The sequence below is a fragment of the Gobius niger genome (genome assembly GCF_951799975.1).
Source record: "Gobius niger genome assembly, chromosome: 15".
Taxonomy (NCBI): domain Eukaryota; kingdom Metazoa; phylum Chordata; class Actinopteri; order Gobiiformes; family Gobiidae; genus Gobius; species Gobius niger.
In genome coordinates, this window is record NC_136866.1 from 3943735 (window position 1) to 3960344 (window position 16610).

Here is a 16610-nt window from a genome sequence, read left to right on the forward strand (position 1 = left end):
TTATCACATTTTTTATCACATTTTTGTCATATATTTGTATTTTTTTTGTCCATTTTTTGTAATTTTTTGTCAAATTTTCATCACATTTTTGTCATTTTTCCGTCATTTTTTATCACATTTTTTTTTGGTAACATTTTGTCACATTTTGTCACATTTTTGTCATTTTTTTGTCAAATTTTTCTAGTTTTTTTGTCAAATTTTTATCACTTTTTTTTTTTGTAACATTTTGTCACATTTTTTTTTTATCAAATTTTTGTCATATTTTGTCAGTTTTTCGTCAGTGTATTTTATCGAATTTTTGTCATTTTTCGTCAATTTATTGCGACATTTTTGCCACTTTTTCATCCATTTTCCGTCACTTTTTTGTCAACGTTTTCTCCCTTCATTTCCATCATTGTTTTCGTCTCAGTTTTGTTGCTATTTTCACACCTTTTTTCCAGAAGCTTTTGGATTGGGGTAAAGCCAAACTGGAGAAAATGTGCTCGGTTCAGGCGGAGGTTAAGTGGTTAATGACTGATTGGTTTGTTAATGATGTTTGAGTGTGACTGTTTGGAAGGAAAACCAACGTCCAAACCAGACAAGAAAGTTTCTTTCACTCAAAAGCACAAACAGGTGCAGTGTCAGAAAAACATAATAAATGGAGGAAAAGAAAATGTCGCAACAAGTTGTGTCTGTAAGATAAATGAACAAATTGCCTGTGAAACAAAGTAATAAACAATTTCTTAAATGAAATAAGCCACGGGGCCCAAAGTGCGGCCCTCGGATCAATATATGTTGGTCCTCAGGATTCTAGTTGAGTTGGCGCATTCCAGAGATGGTATTTTTAATGCAAGGAGCTGTGATTAAAAATAAAAAACACTTTTGAAAATAATAATAATAAGAGTTTAAAAGAATGATGACAGGCAGACAGACATGTGGTAACTCATGTATATAAAACACACAGTTTTATATTGAAGATCTATCTAAAACTTAACTGTATTTTCAAGTGATCTTTTTCCTCACGTCATCAGATTTTTCTTTCCATCATTTTTTTGTTGGGTGTTCAACTCATTTTTGTAACTTTTTTGTCATTTTTTGTCACATTTTTTTAACATTTTTCCGTAATCTTTTATCACATTTTTGTGACATTTTTGTAATTTTTTTGGTCAATTTTATGTAATTTTTTTGTCAAATTTTTATCACATTTTTGTATTTTTTTTGTAACATTTTTTCACATTTTTGTCATTTGTTTGTTTGTTCAGGTTTGTGAGATAAAACACGTCCTTTTGAATCATGAGTTTGTTCTGAAAAGCATCAAACATGAGCTCTATTTTAGGGGCGATGCAGAACTTTAATAGTTTCAGTCATAGTTTATTTGTTCAGATCTAAAGAGGAGAGAGGAGGGGGCGAGGAGCACGTTTGTGATCACAGCAGACTCGTATCCAATCACCTGGTGGGCGTTTTCCCATCATGCACGGGGCAGTGGAGCCGCTGCAGTTGCCTCTGGAGAGATGCAGCGGCTGATCAGGTCGGCTGCTCTCGTTGGGGTCTCACGATCTGTCCATGCCCCACGTGCCCGTGACATCAGAGCCTCTGGAGCAAGTCGGACAGAAATCTAACCGGCACCGAGAGTCTGCAGTCGGCTGTAAAACTGCGTCGGTCTGGCTCATCTCGAACACACCTATTAAGCCAATTGACTCTGTGCATAACTTCAAATCTCAACAACGACGCCCAAGAAGTGACTTCCTGTTTCGATCTAACACGCCAAAACAAAAGCACACAGCTTATGTCATTGATTAGATCAGGTGGCTGCAACATTACAAGAATATAATTAAATACACACATTTTAAGTGTTTTGTCTGGTAATAGTGTGGTGGAAAGAAAGTTGAACTAATGAATAAGATGGTGCTTTTATTTTGATGTGCTGTATTGAAACAGGAAGTCACTTCTTGGGCTGCGTTGTTATGATTTGAAGTTCAGAGTCAATTTGTTCAATATCACTAAAGTTATGTAACGGGTGACACCATTGGGGGTCGCTCTCGCCCCAGGGCAGGTCCTATTTAAGAGGAAGTTGGCGAGTGGTCGGAAGAGCCAGTTTCAGGTTCAGTGTTAATTTTGACAAAATATTTTATTTTAGTTTTAGTCTTTTGACTAAAATGTAATTTAATTTTAGTCAAGATTTAGTCAAAGAAAACTTGGAAATTTTAGTCTAGTTTTAGTCGACTAAAATTGCATGTCAATTTAGTGTAATTAATGAAAACTAATTTAGTCGACTTAGTCGACTTCATAATAATCATATTTAATGTTGTTCCTCTGCTTCATGGAGCTGCTCCACATGAACAAAGCACAAACCTGTTCATTTGTCAGTGAATTTACATGATCTGAGGCTCTTTCAGACTGACAATAGAAGTTTGGATGATTTTAGTCTCTCCTTTTCATTTTTATATAGTCTCATTTTAGTCGACTAAAATATCTGGACATTTTAGTCACAGTTTTAGTCTCATGAGAAAGTTTTAACTTCGTTTTAGTCCAATTTTAGTCGTCAAAAATAACACTGAGGCCGTTAGCTGGGCCCTGTGTTTTATTGAAAGAAGTGACCACGTTTGGTGAATATTTTTAATTGGATGAATGTTTTACTTGTGTGATCAGAGTGTTAAGTGCTGTTTGTTTTGTATGGGGTCACATGGTTTTATGGGAGACCGTCGTATACGGGAGAATTGTGAATGACTGGGCGTGGGAATTCGACGCCAGGTATGTGGTATTTTAAGAGTTTTAATGGTATAATTAAAAGTGTTTTAGTAATGAAGTAATGTATCTTTTTGTTTATTGAAGTATTTCTTACCGCTTCCTGCTGTCCTGTAAATAGTTTTTGTTTGCGTTAGTCCGTTCTGGGAGGCATCACTACATGTATTGTATAGACTGATTGTACGAGCGGACTCACGCCTTCCTTGTTTTTGTTTGTTTGTTTGTCTTTTTTGTTTTGGTCACTTCACTTACGTTTGCAATTATCGCTCCTGTTAACCCGGGTCATGCCAAACCCGATCCTGAGTCTGCATGGTGGTGCTTTTGGTGTCCCGTGTTATTGCACGCCCTGAGTTGGTTTGAAGTGAACTGTAGCCTTTATCTGCGGTGTTTTAGCGACTTCGGGATCTGAGTGATGGATCTGGATACAACATAGTGATTAAGTAAATAAAAGGGACGCCCATCTCTGTTAAAATAAATTATAACGTGGAAAGCTTTATTCCTTTTGTGGTTGTCTGTTTATTTTCCACTCGAGCAGGGGCTGGACTGGGACTGAAAGCCAGCCCTGGACTCTGGTCAGCCTGGCCCAAATTAGCGTAAATGTGACACTTCCACAAATACATATCTTAAAGGAGGAGTGTTATGCAAAATTGACTTTTTCAAGCTTTACATCATGTTATTATGTCACTCCCTCATTAAAACATGCCTGAAGTGTTGCCTTGGCACATTCACGTATTTCTGAGTAATCTGTAAAAACTCTGATGGCGGCCATTTTAGGGATAGGTTTGCCTGAGTCCTCCTAGGAACGCCCCCACCTCCTGGAGACGCCTCCGAGCTTTCGTCACCAGCCGAGTAACCAACCACTGCTCCTCAGCAGAACCCCCTCCCCACTGATGCCACAGACAGCGTGTGGAGGGGGCGTGTCGGAAAGGCTCAGAGGTTCTTAAAGAGACAGAGGCCTATTTCAAGACATTCACTACAGCCATTTTGAGAGACATTTTATACAAGGCAGTTATTCTGATTTACTGCATTTACAGACCAACAGAAGGTTTGGTCATCATTGTAGTGTGATATAGACTGGTGCTATGGGGCTGAAAAAAGCATAATACCCCGTCTTTAACCTCTTACCCCCCGCCTTAACCGAGAGCATTTTCTCCAGTTCGGCTTTGCCCAAATCTAAAAGCTTCTTGACTGGAGAGCAACACTGTAACGCCTCATTTGAAAGCTAAGATCTAGAAAAGTGATGGTAACTTTTTGTCACGTTGTCGCTGCATTTTTGTCACTTTTTTGTCACTTTTTTGTTGCTTTTCCAGCACATTTTTGTTTTTGGATGCTTTTCTTTCAAGCTTTTAGATTTGGGTAAAGCTCGGTCACGCCCGGGGCAAGGGGAAGGTAAAGTGAGAGGCCAGAGCGGTGGCCCTAGAGCCAGTGGCCCTTCTGTGCATATGGCCAGTCCCCCACTGCACTCGAGACCTGTAGCAGCATTTTAATGAAAATAAAACTAGGAGAGATCTTTATCCGATATTTGCACTTGGACCCTGTTGTTGTCGCATGATCTTAGTCTTGTCTCAAATGCCGGTCGTGGATCCGCGGTGGTGAATCCGCGGTGGTGCATCTGCAGGGGCTCCGGTCCGCAGCCGTGTCAAACTGGAGCACATCGCTCAGCCCCGGCGTAGACACACAGACAGCGAAGCCGGCGAGGAGGATCAGGAGGACGACGACCAGCCCCGGAGGAGTCCGCGTCGAGGTGCCAAGACTGGACCGCCGGATCCGTGAGTGCACCAGACGCGCTGCTTCGACTGCGCGTAAAAAAAACAACCCTGCATGGCGGAAAAGGCGAAGTCAGAAATGTTGTTGTCGCTTTGCTGGGGGAGGAGCCGCTTCTTCCCCCTCCGTCTCAAATCTGCGTCGCCGGGTCGGGGAGCAGCGATGGAATCGGTTTACAGGCGGATAAAGTCGACATGTTGTGCAGATCGACTGAGACCTCGCGCTTCTGTGGTCGCGAGTGCAGAAGCGTGAGGTTTTATCTGCGCGAGAGCTTCTCCCCCGGCAAGACAGGCGCTAAACAGCACACTCTCGGGAGCTTATTGCGCATTATCCTGCTGTGCTGTTTATAATAAAGTAACTGCATGTCATTTGAACACGTTTGACTCGGTTTGTGCACAGAAAAGCAGCTGTAGTTTTAAATGCACAAACGCACGCGCCGATATTTGGGTTAGACTTGTTTTCATTGGATGATGTGGACGGCGGTGTTCGCTTATTTCGACCATATTTCCCAGTTAAAACGTCACTTTACGTCACGCCGACCCCGTGTATCTGCCGGTGTTGCTGTTTTATTCGTTACCCGCGGGTTTGTGTGGGAAAAGGGCTCTGTTTTTGCCCCGTACGGTCGCCCGTCTCCGACCCTCCCGGCAGGACTCGTGTCCGAACACGTTGCACGAGCGGAGGTGTGTGCCTCGAAATCCGCGAGCGGCCAATCACAGGCCTCGCCCCGCCCACGCGCTGAGGCTTGTTTACTACGGATCCCGCGCGCTGATTGGCCGAGAGCTGCGGGGAAATCGGGCTTTGTGAGGCGTTCAGGCGCACAGTGAGAAAAGGGAATCAGACCGTCCTCGTTTCACCTCGTGTCTACAAGGCAAGGTTCATTTAGACATATTTTATTTTAGTTTGAGTCTTTTGACTAAAATGTAGTTTAATTTTAGTCGAGATTTAGTCCAAAAAAAAGCTTTTCAATTTTAGTCTAGTTTTAGTCGAGTAAATTTAAGACTAATTTAGTCGACTTTGCATTGATAATATTCATTATAATCATATTTAATGTTGTTCCTCGGCTTCATGGAGCTGCTCCACATGAACAAAGCTCAAACCTGTTCATTTGACAGTTAGTTAGTTAATTTATTTTCTTCGGTCATTACGAACATTTAAGTCACATGTTTTCCAAAGATCTTAGACATTAAACAATAAGAAAACACATACAGTAAGAATTTAATCTAAATGATGCCTGACCGACAGGGGTTTAGGCTGAAGCCAAGACTTATTCTGCTAAAACCCTTTTACAACTGTGACTCTGTGTCCAAAGATGACACATTATACACTTTCTCTAATACCAACAATGGTAACGCTTTAGCACAAAACTTAAACTTCAACAAACAAAAATTATGCCATGTATCCTCGATCGACTTCTCTTCTAATGGTTTTCCTTCAAGTGTTCTATACGTCTCTATCATGTTTAACTTGTACGTTTTCTTAAATGCTTTAATAGTTTTGGAGCCTTAAGTTGAATAAACCGTTCCATAGATCAACGCCTTTAACTGATAAACTCCTCCTCTTAGTATTACTGAGCACCAGAGGTTTCTGTAGCAGATCAGTTCCTCTAAGGTTGTTTATAGATTCTCTAGTTTGAAACAACTCCTGTAAACACTGAGGGAGCCTGAGATTGTGAGCTTTGTACATCACAACTGCTGTGTAAACATCAACAAGATCATGCAATTTTAGGATATTTAGTCTGATAAAAAGTGGATTTGTTGGAGCCAAGTCTCCTGCGGGGCTGATCACTCTAACTGCTTTCTTTTGCAATAAAAAGATAGGTTGTATATTAGTTTTATAGATATTCCCCCATATTTCCACACAATAGCTAAGGTATGGAAGGAACAGGAACAGGACAGTGAATTATTTGTTATTTTTTATTTATTTATCAGGGACGATACAATCAACATAGTTATAGGGCGGCAACTAACGATTATTTTGTAATTGATTAATCGATCGATTATTTTTACGATTAATCGCTTGGCTGTGAATGGTGTAGGAACATATTTTTTCATTTTTTTTTATCACATTATAACTTAGGTGGCGCCGTTTGAGGATGTGTTGATGGAGTAAAACTAAAGGGAAATGTTTTTTGAAGGCTCTATTCATAAAATTTACAATGTACAAAACACGACAGACCCTAAATATAGGAGGATAGATAGGATTTCATCAAAAACACTAAATTTTTTATCTAATTTTTGCTCCATGTGTGAACCAGAAAACGATTAATCGATTACTAAAATAGTTGTCGACTATTTCAATAATCGATTAGTCGTCGATTAATCGATTAGTCGCTTCAGCCCAACATAGTTACAATTAGTATTTGCTGCTGATGCGATGCATGAAGAGCTTGTAGCTAGTGCTAATTTGCAGCTCATGTCCCTGGTTGGGCCTTTCTACACAATTTTCTTTCTACACATTTACATGATCTGAGGCTCTTTCAGACGCTCAATAGAAGTTTGGATGATTTTAGTCTCTCCTTTTCATTTTTATTAAGTCTTATTTTAGTCGACTCAAATATCTGGACATTTTAGTCACAGTTTTAGTCTCATGAGAAACTTTTAATTTAGTTTTAGTCCAATTTTAGTCGTCAAAAATAACACTTTGACTAAAATTAAATATTTTAGTCGACGAAATTAACACTGTTACGAGTCAGTAAATGCGGGGCCTTAACCGAGCTTTACCCAAATCTAAAAGCTGAAAAGAAAAGCATCAAAATAGCGACGAAAACGAGGATGAAAACAAAGCGAAAATGTGCCGGAAAATCAACAAAAAATGTGATGAAAAGTCGACAAAAACACAACAACAAAGCAACGAAAAGGCCACAAAAACGTAACAGAACCATAACAAAAAAATGTGACAAAAAAATGACAAAAACACAACAAAAAGTCACAAAAAGTAATGAAGGAACAACAAAACTATGACAAAAAACGCTCCAATCACTTTGTAGGTCTCAGCTTTCAAATGAGGCGTTACGCTGTCGTTCTCCAGCCGAGAAGCTTTTAGATTTGGGTAAAGCCGAACTGGAGAAAATGCGCTCCGTTAAGGCGGGGGGTAATTTGGGCCAGGCTGGTCAGAGTCCAGGGCTGTTTTTCAGTCCCAACGCCAAGAGACGCAAAGGAGGGAACTTTAACTTTAAACCAGGAGAACCTCAGAGCACCTGAACCAAACATGTAAAGCATCACGGAAGAACAAATTAAAGCAGTACTAAGTAACGTGTTTACCTTAATAAATCCTTTCCGTAGTCCCTGTGGGGGTGATACAAGTGTTTATGGGATGATTGGAGGGTCTTTCATCGCCCCCTGGTGTCTCTGGACAGAAAACCATGTTTGCAACTTGACTGCCCCCGGTGCGGAGAAAGCAATACACACTAATGTAATCACGAAGAAGAAGCTAACATGCTAACGGGCAAAGCTAACTGCGGGCTAACGTCACTTTAAACAGTATTTACAGCAAAGTTTGAGTGAAAAAAAATATTTCCGTTGTATAATTGGATGCACAGTAACCCTCTCTCCCTTCGCCTTTCCTGTCAGCGTAGTATTTACTCTCACAGACAATTAATAAGTTAAAAATTCGTAACTTGCTACGACACCTGCAGTTGCGCTTATGGCCTCTAGGGGGAAGAGTTACTTAGTACTGCTTTAAGGACGTAGTAAATATTGGCCAGGTTTGTATATTTGCCTCTAAAATGCCTAGATATTGTTAGTTGAAACATGAATGCTGGGTAGAGTAAATTATTTTTCCTGTGTATGTTGTAATCACAGCAAAAAAAAAAACAGACCTTGCTGCAATGTCTATACCTATATTTATTGAACAAAGTAGAATAATTTTAGCCTGTTGTTTTGGGGGTGGTGGAAAGCTGTTGACGAGTGTGAAAGACGTGCATCACATTGTTCTTTAGATTTGCAGGAGGCATTGTGAGAGCGAGACACGAGTTTGGGCCAAAAGTTTAAAAAAAATTCAGTTTGAACAGAAAAACCCCCGCTTTAATATTTGACTGATTTTGATTCGTGACACGGGAAAAGAAGTGGACGAGCTCATGCATATAAACAAATGACGCAGAGGCTTAGGCTGCCATGCTTTACTTAGTCAAGCTTATTCTTTGGGTTGGGTTGACAGTAGGGCGGCAACTAACGATTATTGTGGTAATCGATTAATCTAGCGAATATTTTTTACGATTAATCGATTAACCGCTTAGCTGTGAATGGTATTTTTTCATTTTTTTTAATCACATAATGCTGTAGTGGCATCACTTGAGGACATGTTGAACTTAAAGTGAGTGTTTTTGCAGGCTCTTACACTACAAAAAGTAAATATCAAGCATTGTCTTAAATGACTTGAATTGAGGAAATGTATCTTGTTTTGAGCATTTTTCGCTAATTTAGACATTTTTCCTGATCGGACCGAGTTTACTTTGCTTGTTTGAGGACATTTCAGACCAGTCCTAGGGTAGTCTCAGTCTGCGTGTTCTCACGGACCTGTCCCTCTTTAAGTCTAGATTGAAGACACATCTGTTCAAACTAGCTTTTAAGACTTAGATCGCACTTGTTTGATTGATTGATTTTTTTAATATTGTTTTATCTTTCTGTGAAGCACTTTGGTCTTCCTTGTGTTGTTGTAAGGTGCTATACAAATAAACTTTGATTGATTGATTGGGTAAATCTTGCTTGAAATAAGAAAGTAAAATTGCCAATGAGATCAGACCGTTTTTCTTACCCCATTGGCAAAGATAATGACCTGAAATAAGGACGAAATGTATCGAAACGAGTCAGAAACATCTCAGAACAAGTGAAATAATCCAGGACAAATGCCCAACAACTTCTTAACTAGTCAAACCAGCTAAAATTTGGAGTATTATGCTCAAATTGAGATGTTTATACTGATCTAGTTAATTACTTTTTGCAGTGTTGTGCCAATTCTGCTTTATGACTGGATGAGACACAGACAGATATTTATGAAATTTTCAATGTACAAAACACTAAAGAGCCTAACTTGTAAAACAAAGTAGGTTTCCATCAAAAACAAAATAATGTCATTTTTGCTCTTTTTAAGTCGTCTTGTGTTTACTAGAAAACGATTAATCGATTAGTAAAACAGTTGACAACTATTTCAATAATCGATTAGTTGTTTCAGCCCTAGTTGACAGTTACATTTGCTGTTAAGTCGTAATTATTACATTTGTCCAAACAATTGTAATACAGAGACTTAGATTTAAAGTTTCAAATACATCTGAACAAAATGAGGCTTACTTTATTGTCCTTTGCATCTGATCTATTCCACCCTTCATCTGCAATAGCTTATCAGGAGTAATGGGCCCCCGCAGCCCCGCACCTCGGACCCACCTCCAGACCTCAAGCTCGGCCTGGTCAGGACTCCCGAGCCGGAGGACCGGGTTTGTAAACATTATGTAAAGAAGTAGAATAGATATAAAGGAACGAAAATGATGAACAAGCAGTAAACACACTGCAAAAAGAACCCTCCTAAAAACAAGGAAAAAAATCTTAAAATGAGACGTTTTGTCTTGTTTTAAGGAAAAATTCTGCCAATGGGGTCAGCATTTTTTTCTTGCTAAGAATTCTTATTTATAGAATATTTTTCTTCATAAAACAAGAAAGAAACACTACATTTAAGCAAATAAATAGCTTGAATTAAGCAAAATGTCCTCAGAAAATTGAATAATTTAAGGAAAACATTCTTATTTAGTGAGAAATTGTGGATATTTTACTTAAATGTTGCTTGATTTAAGAAAAAATGTTCTAAATTACGCACATTTTTAAGCAAAATGTTCTTAATAAATACTAATATTTAAGGAAAGTATTGCCCGCAGCCGGGGTCCCGTCTCCATGATGTGGAGCCAGGCTGATGGTCAGAATCACCTGCTGGAGGATTCACCTATTGTACATGTTTTTAGTGGTAGACACGGGGAGAACATGCTCCACACAGAAAGGCCCTGTCCTGGTGGGAATCGAACCCAGGACCTTCGAGCTGTGGAGCTGAGGCTCTAACCGCTGTGCCACCGAGCCGCCCACTTTAAAGAATGGAATGTATTTTCTCTCTGTGAGAATCAGTTCTTAAATTAAGAGTTGCTGTGATCTTAGTTTTTCTTAAAATAAGAAAATACTCTTTGTCTAAAGTTGAAGAAGATTCAAGAAGTTTTTCTTTCTTGTTACAAGAAAACTTAGCATGTTTTTAGCAAATATATCTGAACAAGAAATGACTAGAATTTATTTCCTAAAATAAGATTTTTTTTCTCAAGAAAACTTTGCTCGGCAAAACATTATTACTTTTTAGGGAAAAAATAAGAACTTATTTCTTAAAGTAAGACATTTTTTACTTGCTTAGAATCCACTTTCTGCAGTGCAAACAACAACACCAACATAACTAAATGCGATGTGGTCTTTCGTTGATTGTTGTTTCCCAGTTGCAGTTGAACTGGCGGCGTTAAGGGAGGGGAGGGTTCTATCTTTCTTGTCTCCTGTGGTCCCTGAATGCAGCATTACCTCATTTTACCCCAGTAACAGGCCCCGGTCAATGCACCCAAACCAAACATTGTTCTGTCTGAGGAGCACGTTATCGCTCACATGTCGCTAATGCCACAAAACCGCGAGGTCGGCCCGTCGCCGTCCTGTTCCTGAGAGATAGTCCGACCAGCTGATGGTTTAACCGGGGAGGAAGCTGCTGCTCGCTCGACACACTGCGGCCCTTCTATTGTACCTTCACCGAACCGTATCCGGCTGCAAGTTTGACACTTTGTTCCTATTTGATGATTTTTTTTTATGACGTTTTTTATAATTTTAGCACGATTTGTATGTTTTGTCGATGCTGAAGTTGGTTGTTTTTGCCTCTTTTGTGCAGGGAGGTGGAGCGACGACTTGGAGTCCCTGTAACAGCGGGCACTGGCACCATGGCAGCTACGGGGCCGCCCACCCCCACCCCAGTTCCCGACATGCAGGTCATTACGGAGCCATTAATATAAGTCGTAATGCCATATTTAGGCTTTTTTTTTTAAACACTTTGGACGCCTGAGCATTGTGTTACTTAAAGTGATCGTTTAATAGTCTGGTTGACCGGGTGGTATACGTCATGTTTTTTTTCGGAAGCCCCACATTCTGCTGATTTCAGTAACTGATGGGAATCCCGTGCTATCGCTTTGACCAGTGAGACGAGCTTTCCTGTGTCTGATGCAATCATGAGGAGGGGGGGGAGGGAGCTTGTTCGTTTACTTTCAGACTACACAAACCAATGAAAAAGTTTGGACTGCTGTCGTAGCATTTCAGTAACAACTACTTTCTTCAGGCATGTGCACAGACTGGAAAGATCATGTGCGAGAGTGGACTGAACAAGACTTCAAACTGGAACGGCCTGTCAGCGAGGCCGCCCATGCAGCCCGGTAACAGAGACTCATCCTACAGGTGAGGGGCGGACACTCGTTTCACTTTATGTATTTGAATCGGGTAGGGAGGCACCGATACCACTTTTTCTTTCTTTTTTTTTTTTTTTTTTTTTTTTTTTAATTTCTATTTTTTATTATTTTTGACAGACATTATACAAATCAATGACAGCACTATGAGCGTTCAAAACACAATATACTAATTTCACCTTTACAAAGGCGTCCTTTAACTTAAAACATTTAGTCCACCATCAATGTCCTAACAAATATCAAGATTGGTCTCGCCCCCCTTTTTTTTATGTGTATATATATTTATATATATACAGAACAATAAACAAAACCCAAACCCATAAACAAATAAAAATAAAACTTAACAAAAATTGGTAGCGTTACACAGGTACACAATCCGTGAACCATCTCTCAAATAAAGTCTGATCTTAATGGTTTAATAAACCCCAACCATCCTTTCCATATTCTATCAAACGTTTCTGTTTCCAAACGCAAAGCGTATGTCAACTTTTCCATTACGTAAATATCATGCATCACATCAAACCAAGTTTCTTTTCTTGGCACATCAGTTTTTATCCATTTTCTTGTAACACCCTTTTTTCCTGCTAATAACATAATATTTAACATTTTAAAGTTCACATTTTTTTGATTTGACTCAATTTTACCCAAATAAAAAGTTTCAAAAGTAAAAGGAAGATTTGTCTTAAGCACTTTTTCCATACAGTTTTTAAGCTCTGTCCAATAGTTTCTTATTAAAGGGCAACCCCAAAAAATGTGAACATGATTTGCCACTGCCTCACCACACTGTCTCCAACAGCTTGTGTCCCGATATTTTGTCTGAGCTGGAGTCCTGAAAAATCTCACTACATTTTTCCATCCATGCTCTCTCCACCTTAAGGAAGATGTTGTTTTCCAAATTTGTTGATTTATACTGTCCCATTCCTCCTCTGTCAGATTAATATTGGCTTCAAATTCCCATTTCCTTTTAATATATTCAGTATCATCTCCTTTTAAATTTTCCAATCCAGTATATATTTTTGAAATTAATTTCCTATTCAGTTTGGATTGGTAAGACAAGACAAACATTTTAATTACTACTGACTCCATGTCAAAAAAATCTTGTTTAATATTGTGCTCTAAGTAGTGCCTCAATTGTAAAAACCTATAAAAGTCTTGGCTCACCAAGCCCCACCGTTCTTTGATGTTCTGGAAGCTGTTACACTTATTATTTTCCAGCAATTCCCAAAACATGTGTGGACCCTGTTCCCAGCTTTTAAATCTCCCATCACTTTTATTAGGCATAAAGTCCGAGTCAAATCCTATCCATCTTAGAAGTTTACATTGATTTGACAAATCATTCTTTAAGACTATTTCAAACCATACTTTTAATGAAAGGTCAAGCCATGGATTGATGTTGTTACTATACTGTTGTCTTAATTTAATATCCCCGATTAGTGCCTGAATTGGAACTCCTCTTATCATATTAACTTCAATTTCTTTCCACCTTGCCGAGTACGACGGGTTGCACAGATTCAACAAAATTCTAATTTGTGCCGCTTGATAGTAGCTTCTGAAGCATGGAAGGGCTAGCCCTCCTTTTCCTTTCGGTAGCTGCAGAGTCCTATATCTTATTCTGGGTCTTTTCCCTTGCCAAATATACCTTGAAAGAAATTTGTCCCATTCTATAAATTCCTTAATTAGTATTTCCACAGGAAGGTTCTGAAACAGATATAGTATGCGCGGGAGAATATTCATTTTAATCACCTCAACTCTAGATGCTATTGTCGTAAACGGAATTAAATTCCACCTTTCAATATCCTCTTTTATCTTGGCTATCAGTGGACCATAGTTTGCAGTTTTCAGTTGGCATAAATCATGTGTCAAATTAACCCCCAAATATTTCAATGATTTCAAGTTCCAATTAATATCATAACTTTTTTTTATAATTTCAGATGGAATATAGTTATATGTGAGAACCTGTGTTTTCTGGACATTTATTTTGTAACCTGATAATTGCCCAAATATACCAATATCTGACATTAGTTCAGGCAAAGATACATTAGGACTTGACAAATATATCAAAACATCATCCGCGAATAACGCCAGTTTATGCTGATCTCCATTGATATCAATACCCTTTATCTTCTCATTTTGTTTTATCAATTGATTCAATGGCTCCAAAAAGATTGCAAACAGCAACGGACTTGCCGAACAGCCCTGGCGACATCCTCTCTTTAGTGAGATGACATCTGATAAGCTCCCATTGATCCTAACCCGAGCTGTTGGATTTGTGTACAGAGCTTGTATTGTTTTTATTAATGTTTCATGAAAGTTGAATTTTTGCAACACTTTATATAAGAAGTCCCATCTGACAGAGTCAAATGCCTTTTCGGCATCCAACCCCATAATGATTGCCTCAATATTTTTATCCTTTATATGCTGCATGACATGTAATGTCCTCCTGATGTTGTCTTGAGTTTGCCTCCCTTTTATAAAGCCAGTCTGATCCAATTGAATTATACCTGGCAAAACCTTCTCTATTCGTCGCGCTAAAATTGCAGTAAACAATCTATAATCCTGATTTAGTACACTGATAGGTCTGTAATTCGAGCATTCCAACTCATCCTTGTTTTCCTTTGGTATTACAGAAATGATAGCCTCTCGCCATGAACATGGGATTTCCCCTTTCTTCAACACCCAATTAAATGTTCTTTGTAACACCGGAATTAATATTTCCTTATACACCTTGTACCATTCTGAGGTGTATCCGTCAGCCCCTGGAGCTTTATTAGTTTTTAATTTAGATATCGCCATGATTATTTCTTGTGCAGTAATTTCTGATATCAAACATTCATTCTGATCTTCCAATACCTTTGGTAACACCAATTTCTCTAGAAATGAATCAATTTTTTCGTGATCATCACTGGGTGATTGAGCATATAATTTTGTGTAGTATATTTCAAAAGATTTTTGAATATCCTCTGTTTTGTAATTAATTTTCTTATTCTGGTGATCTCTTATTCCATAAATACAATTTCTTGCCTGCTGCTTTTTTAATTTATAGGCCAATAATTTTGTTGATTTACTGCCAATTTCATAATATCTTTGCTTTGTGAACAAAATCTTTCTCTGTATTTCTTCCGAGTAGATTTCATTTATCTCTGCTTTCTTCTTTTTTATTTCTTGAGTAGTATCCCTATTTGGTTTTTGTTTGTGTTCTTGCTCTAGTTTCTGAAGATCTACATGGAGTGCATCTAAGGTCCTTTGTCTCTGCTTTTTCAGAAAGGCCGTTTTGGCAATTATTTTCCCTCTTAACACAGCCTTACATGCATCCCAAAGAACTGGCGGCGATACCTCTCCATTATCATTTTCTTCCAAATATCTTTTAATTTCTATCTCTATTTCCTCCTTCCACCTACCCTTCAGTATAATTGTATTAATTCTCCATATTGTTTTTTTTTTTTCAGGTGTCAACTGCAGGTTTAAATACACGGGACTATGATCTGATAAGTCCATCACACCGATTTCACAATTCCCCACTCTGTGTCTGTCTGTATTGTACATCAAGTAATAATCAATTCTTGAGTAATTATTGTGCGGTGATGAGTAAAAGGTATAGTCTCTAATGGCTGGGTTCAATTCTCTCCATACATCCATGATCCCCAGTTCTCCCATCATATCTTTAACTTTTTTTGCAATTACAGTTTTTGGAGACGTTTGTGAAGATGTATCTAGATGAGGGTCTAACCTCTGATTTAAATCCCCTCCTGCAATTAAAATCCCTTCCCCCTCTGTTGTCATCAAGTCAAACATTCGCCTATAAAATGCCCACTCCGAGCCTGGAGGTGCATATATATTTAACAAAGTGATAAGTACCCCTTCTAGTCTTCCCTTGACTAGAACATATCTACCTTCTTTATCACTAATGACTAATAACTTCTGAAAGGGGATTTTACCCGATATCAATATCGCTACCCCTCTCCTATGACCTGAATTATATGAAGCCGCATACACCTGAGTATATCCATTTCTCTTTAATTTATCATGCTCCTTTTCCCCTAGGTGTGTTTCCTGCAAGAAAGCTATCATTGCTCCATCTTTTTTAATTTTACTGAGAATTTTGCTTCTTTTAATTGGATGGAGAAGCCCATTTACATTGTACGAAATTATTTTGACATGGTTATTATTGAAAGCCATCACGTTATATTATATTCATACCCCCTGATAAAAAAAAAACATATTTAACAATCACAATTTTCACCATGCTACCAGAACACTGAACAACAACAAAAACATAACCAAACAAACCAAAATCTTTAAACTTCAAAACCAAAATTAAAAGGACTTCCAAAAGTGAGGTCTCCATCTTGACCCTGACCAAGCCTAAAATAGACTCCGAGGGATGGCCTCCGAAACGAAACCGCCAGAGGGCCCTCGTTGAACAAAAAAAACTATACACGAATCACTGGCAGTCCAGCTTTACCAGTCCCAACTATTAAATCACACCATATGGGAAATATACTCTTAAATGTCTTTCTACTAACACGGTTATTCTAATCCTTCATCTTGAACTTATTTTGTGTCCGCCTTGTAACATCTGGATCAGTCTTTCGGGTCCTGCTCCCTCCTAAACATTTGCAGTTTCTGGACATACCCGAGCGTTCCTCCCGTCGCTTTCTTTCCTCCC

At 38.7% G+C, this 16610-nt stretch overlaps 1 protein-coding gene across 1 annotated transcript in view; it reads left to right on the forward strand.

Annotated features, from left to right (window-relative positions):
• Positions 1-2702: 2702 nt before the first annotated feature.
• The window catches only part of znf395b (zinc finger protein 395b), a gene marked incomplete at its 5' end in the record, with an annotated part of 32157 nt that continues 18249 nt past the window's right edge, over positions 2703-16610 (forward strand). The window contains 4 exons of the mRNA XM_079572535.1: positions 2703-2730; positions 4343-4493; positions 11380-11476; positions 11821-11936. Coding sequence (XP_079428661.1) covers positions 2703-2730; positions 4343-4493; positions 11380-11476; positions 11821-11936 — 392 coding nt within the window. The remainder of the gene's footprint in view (positions 2731-4342; positions 4494-11379; positions 11477-11820; positions 11937-16610) is intronic.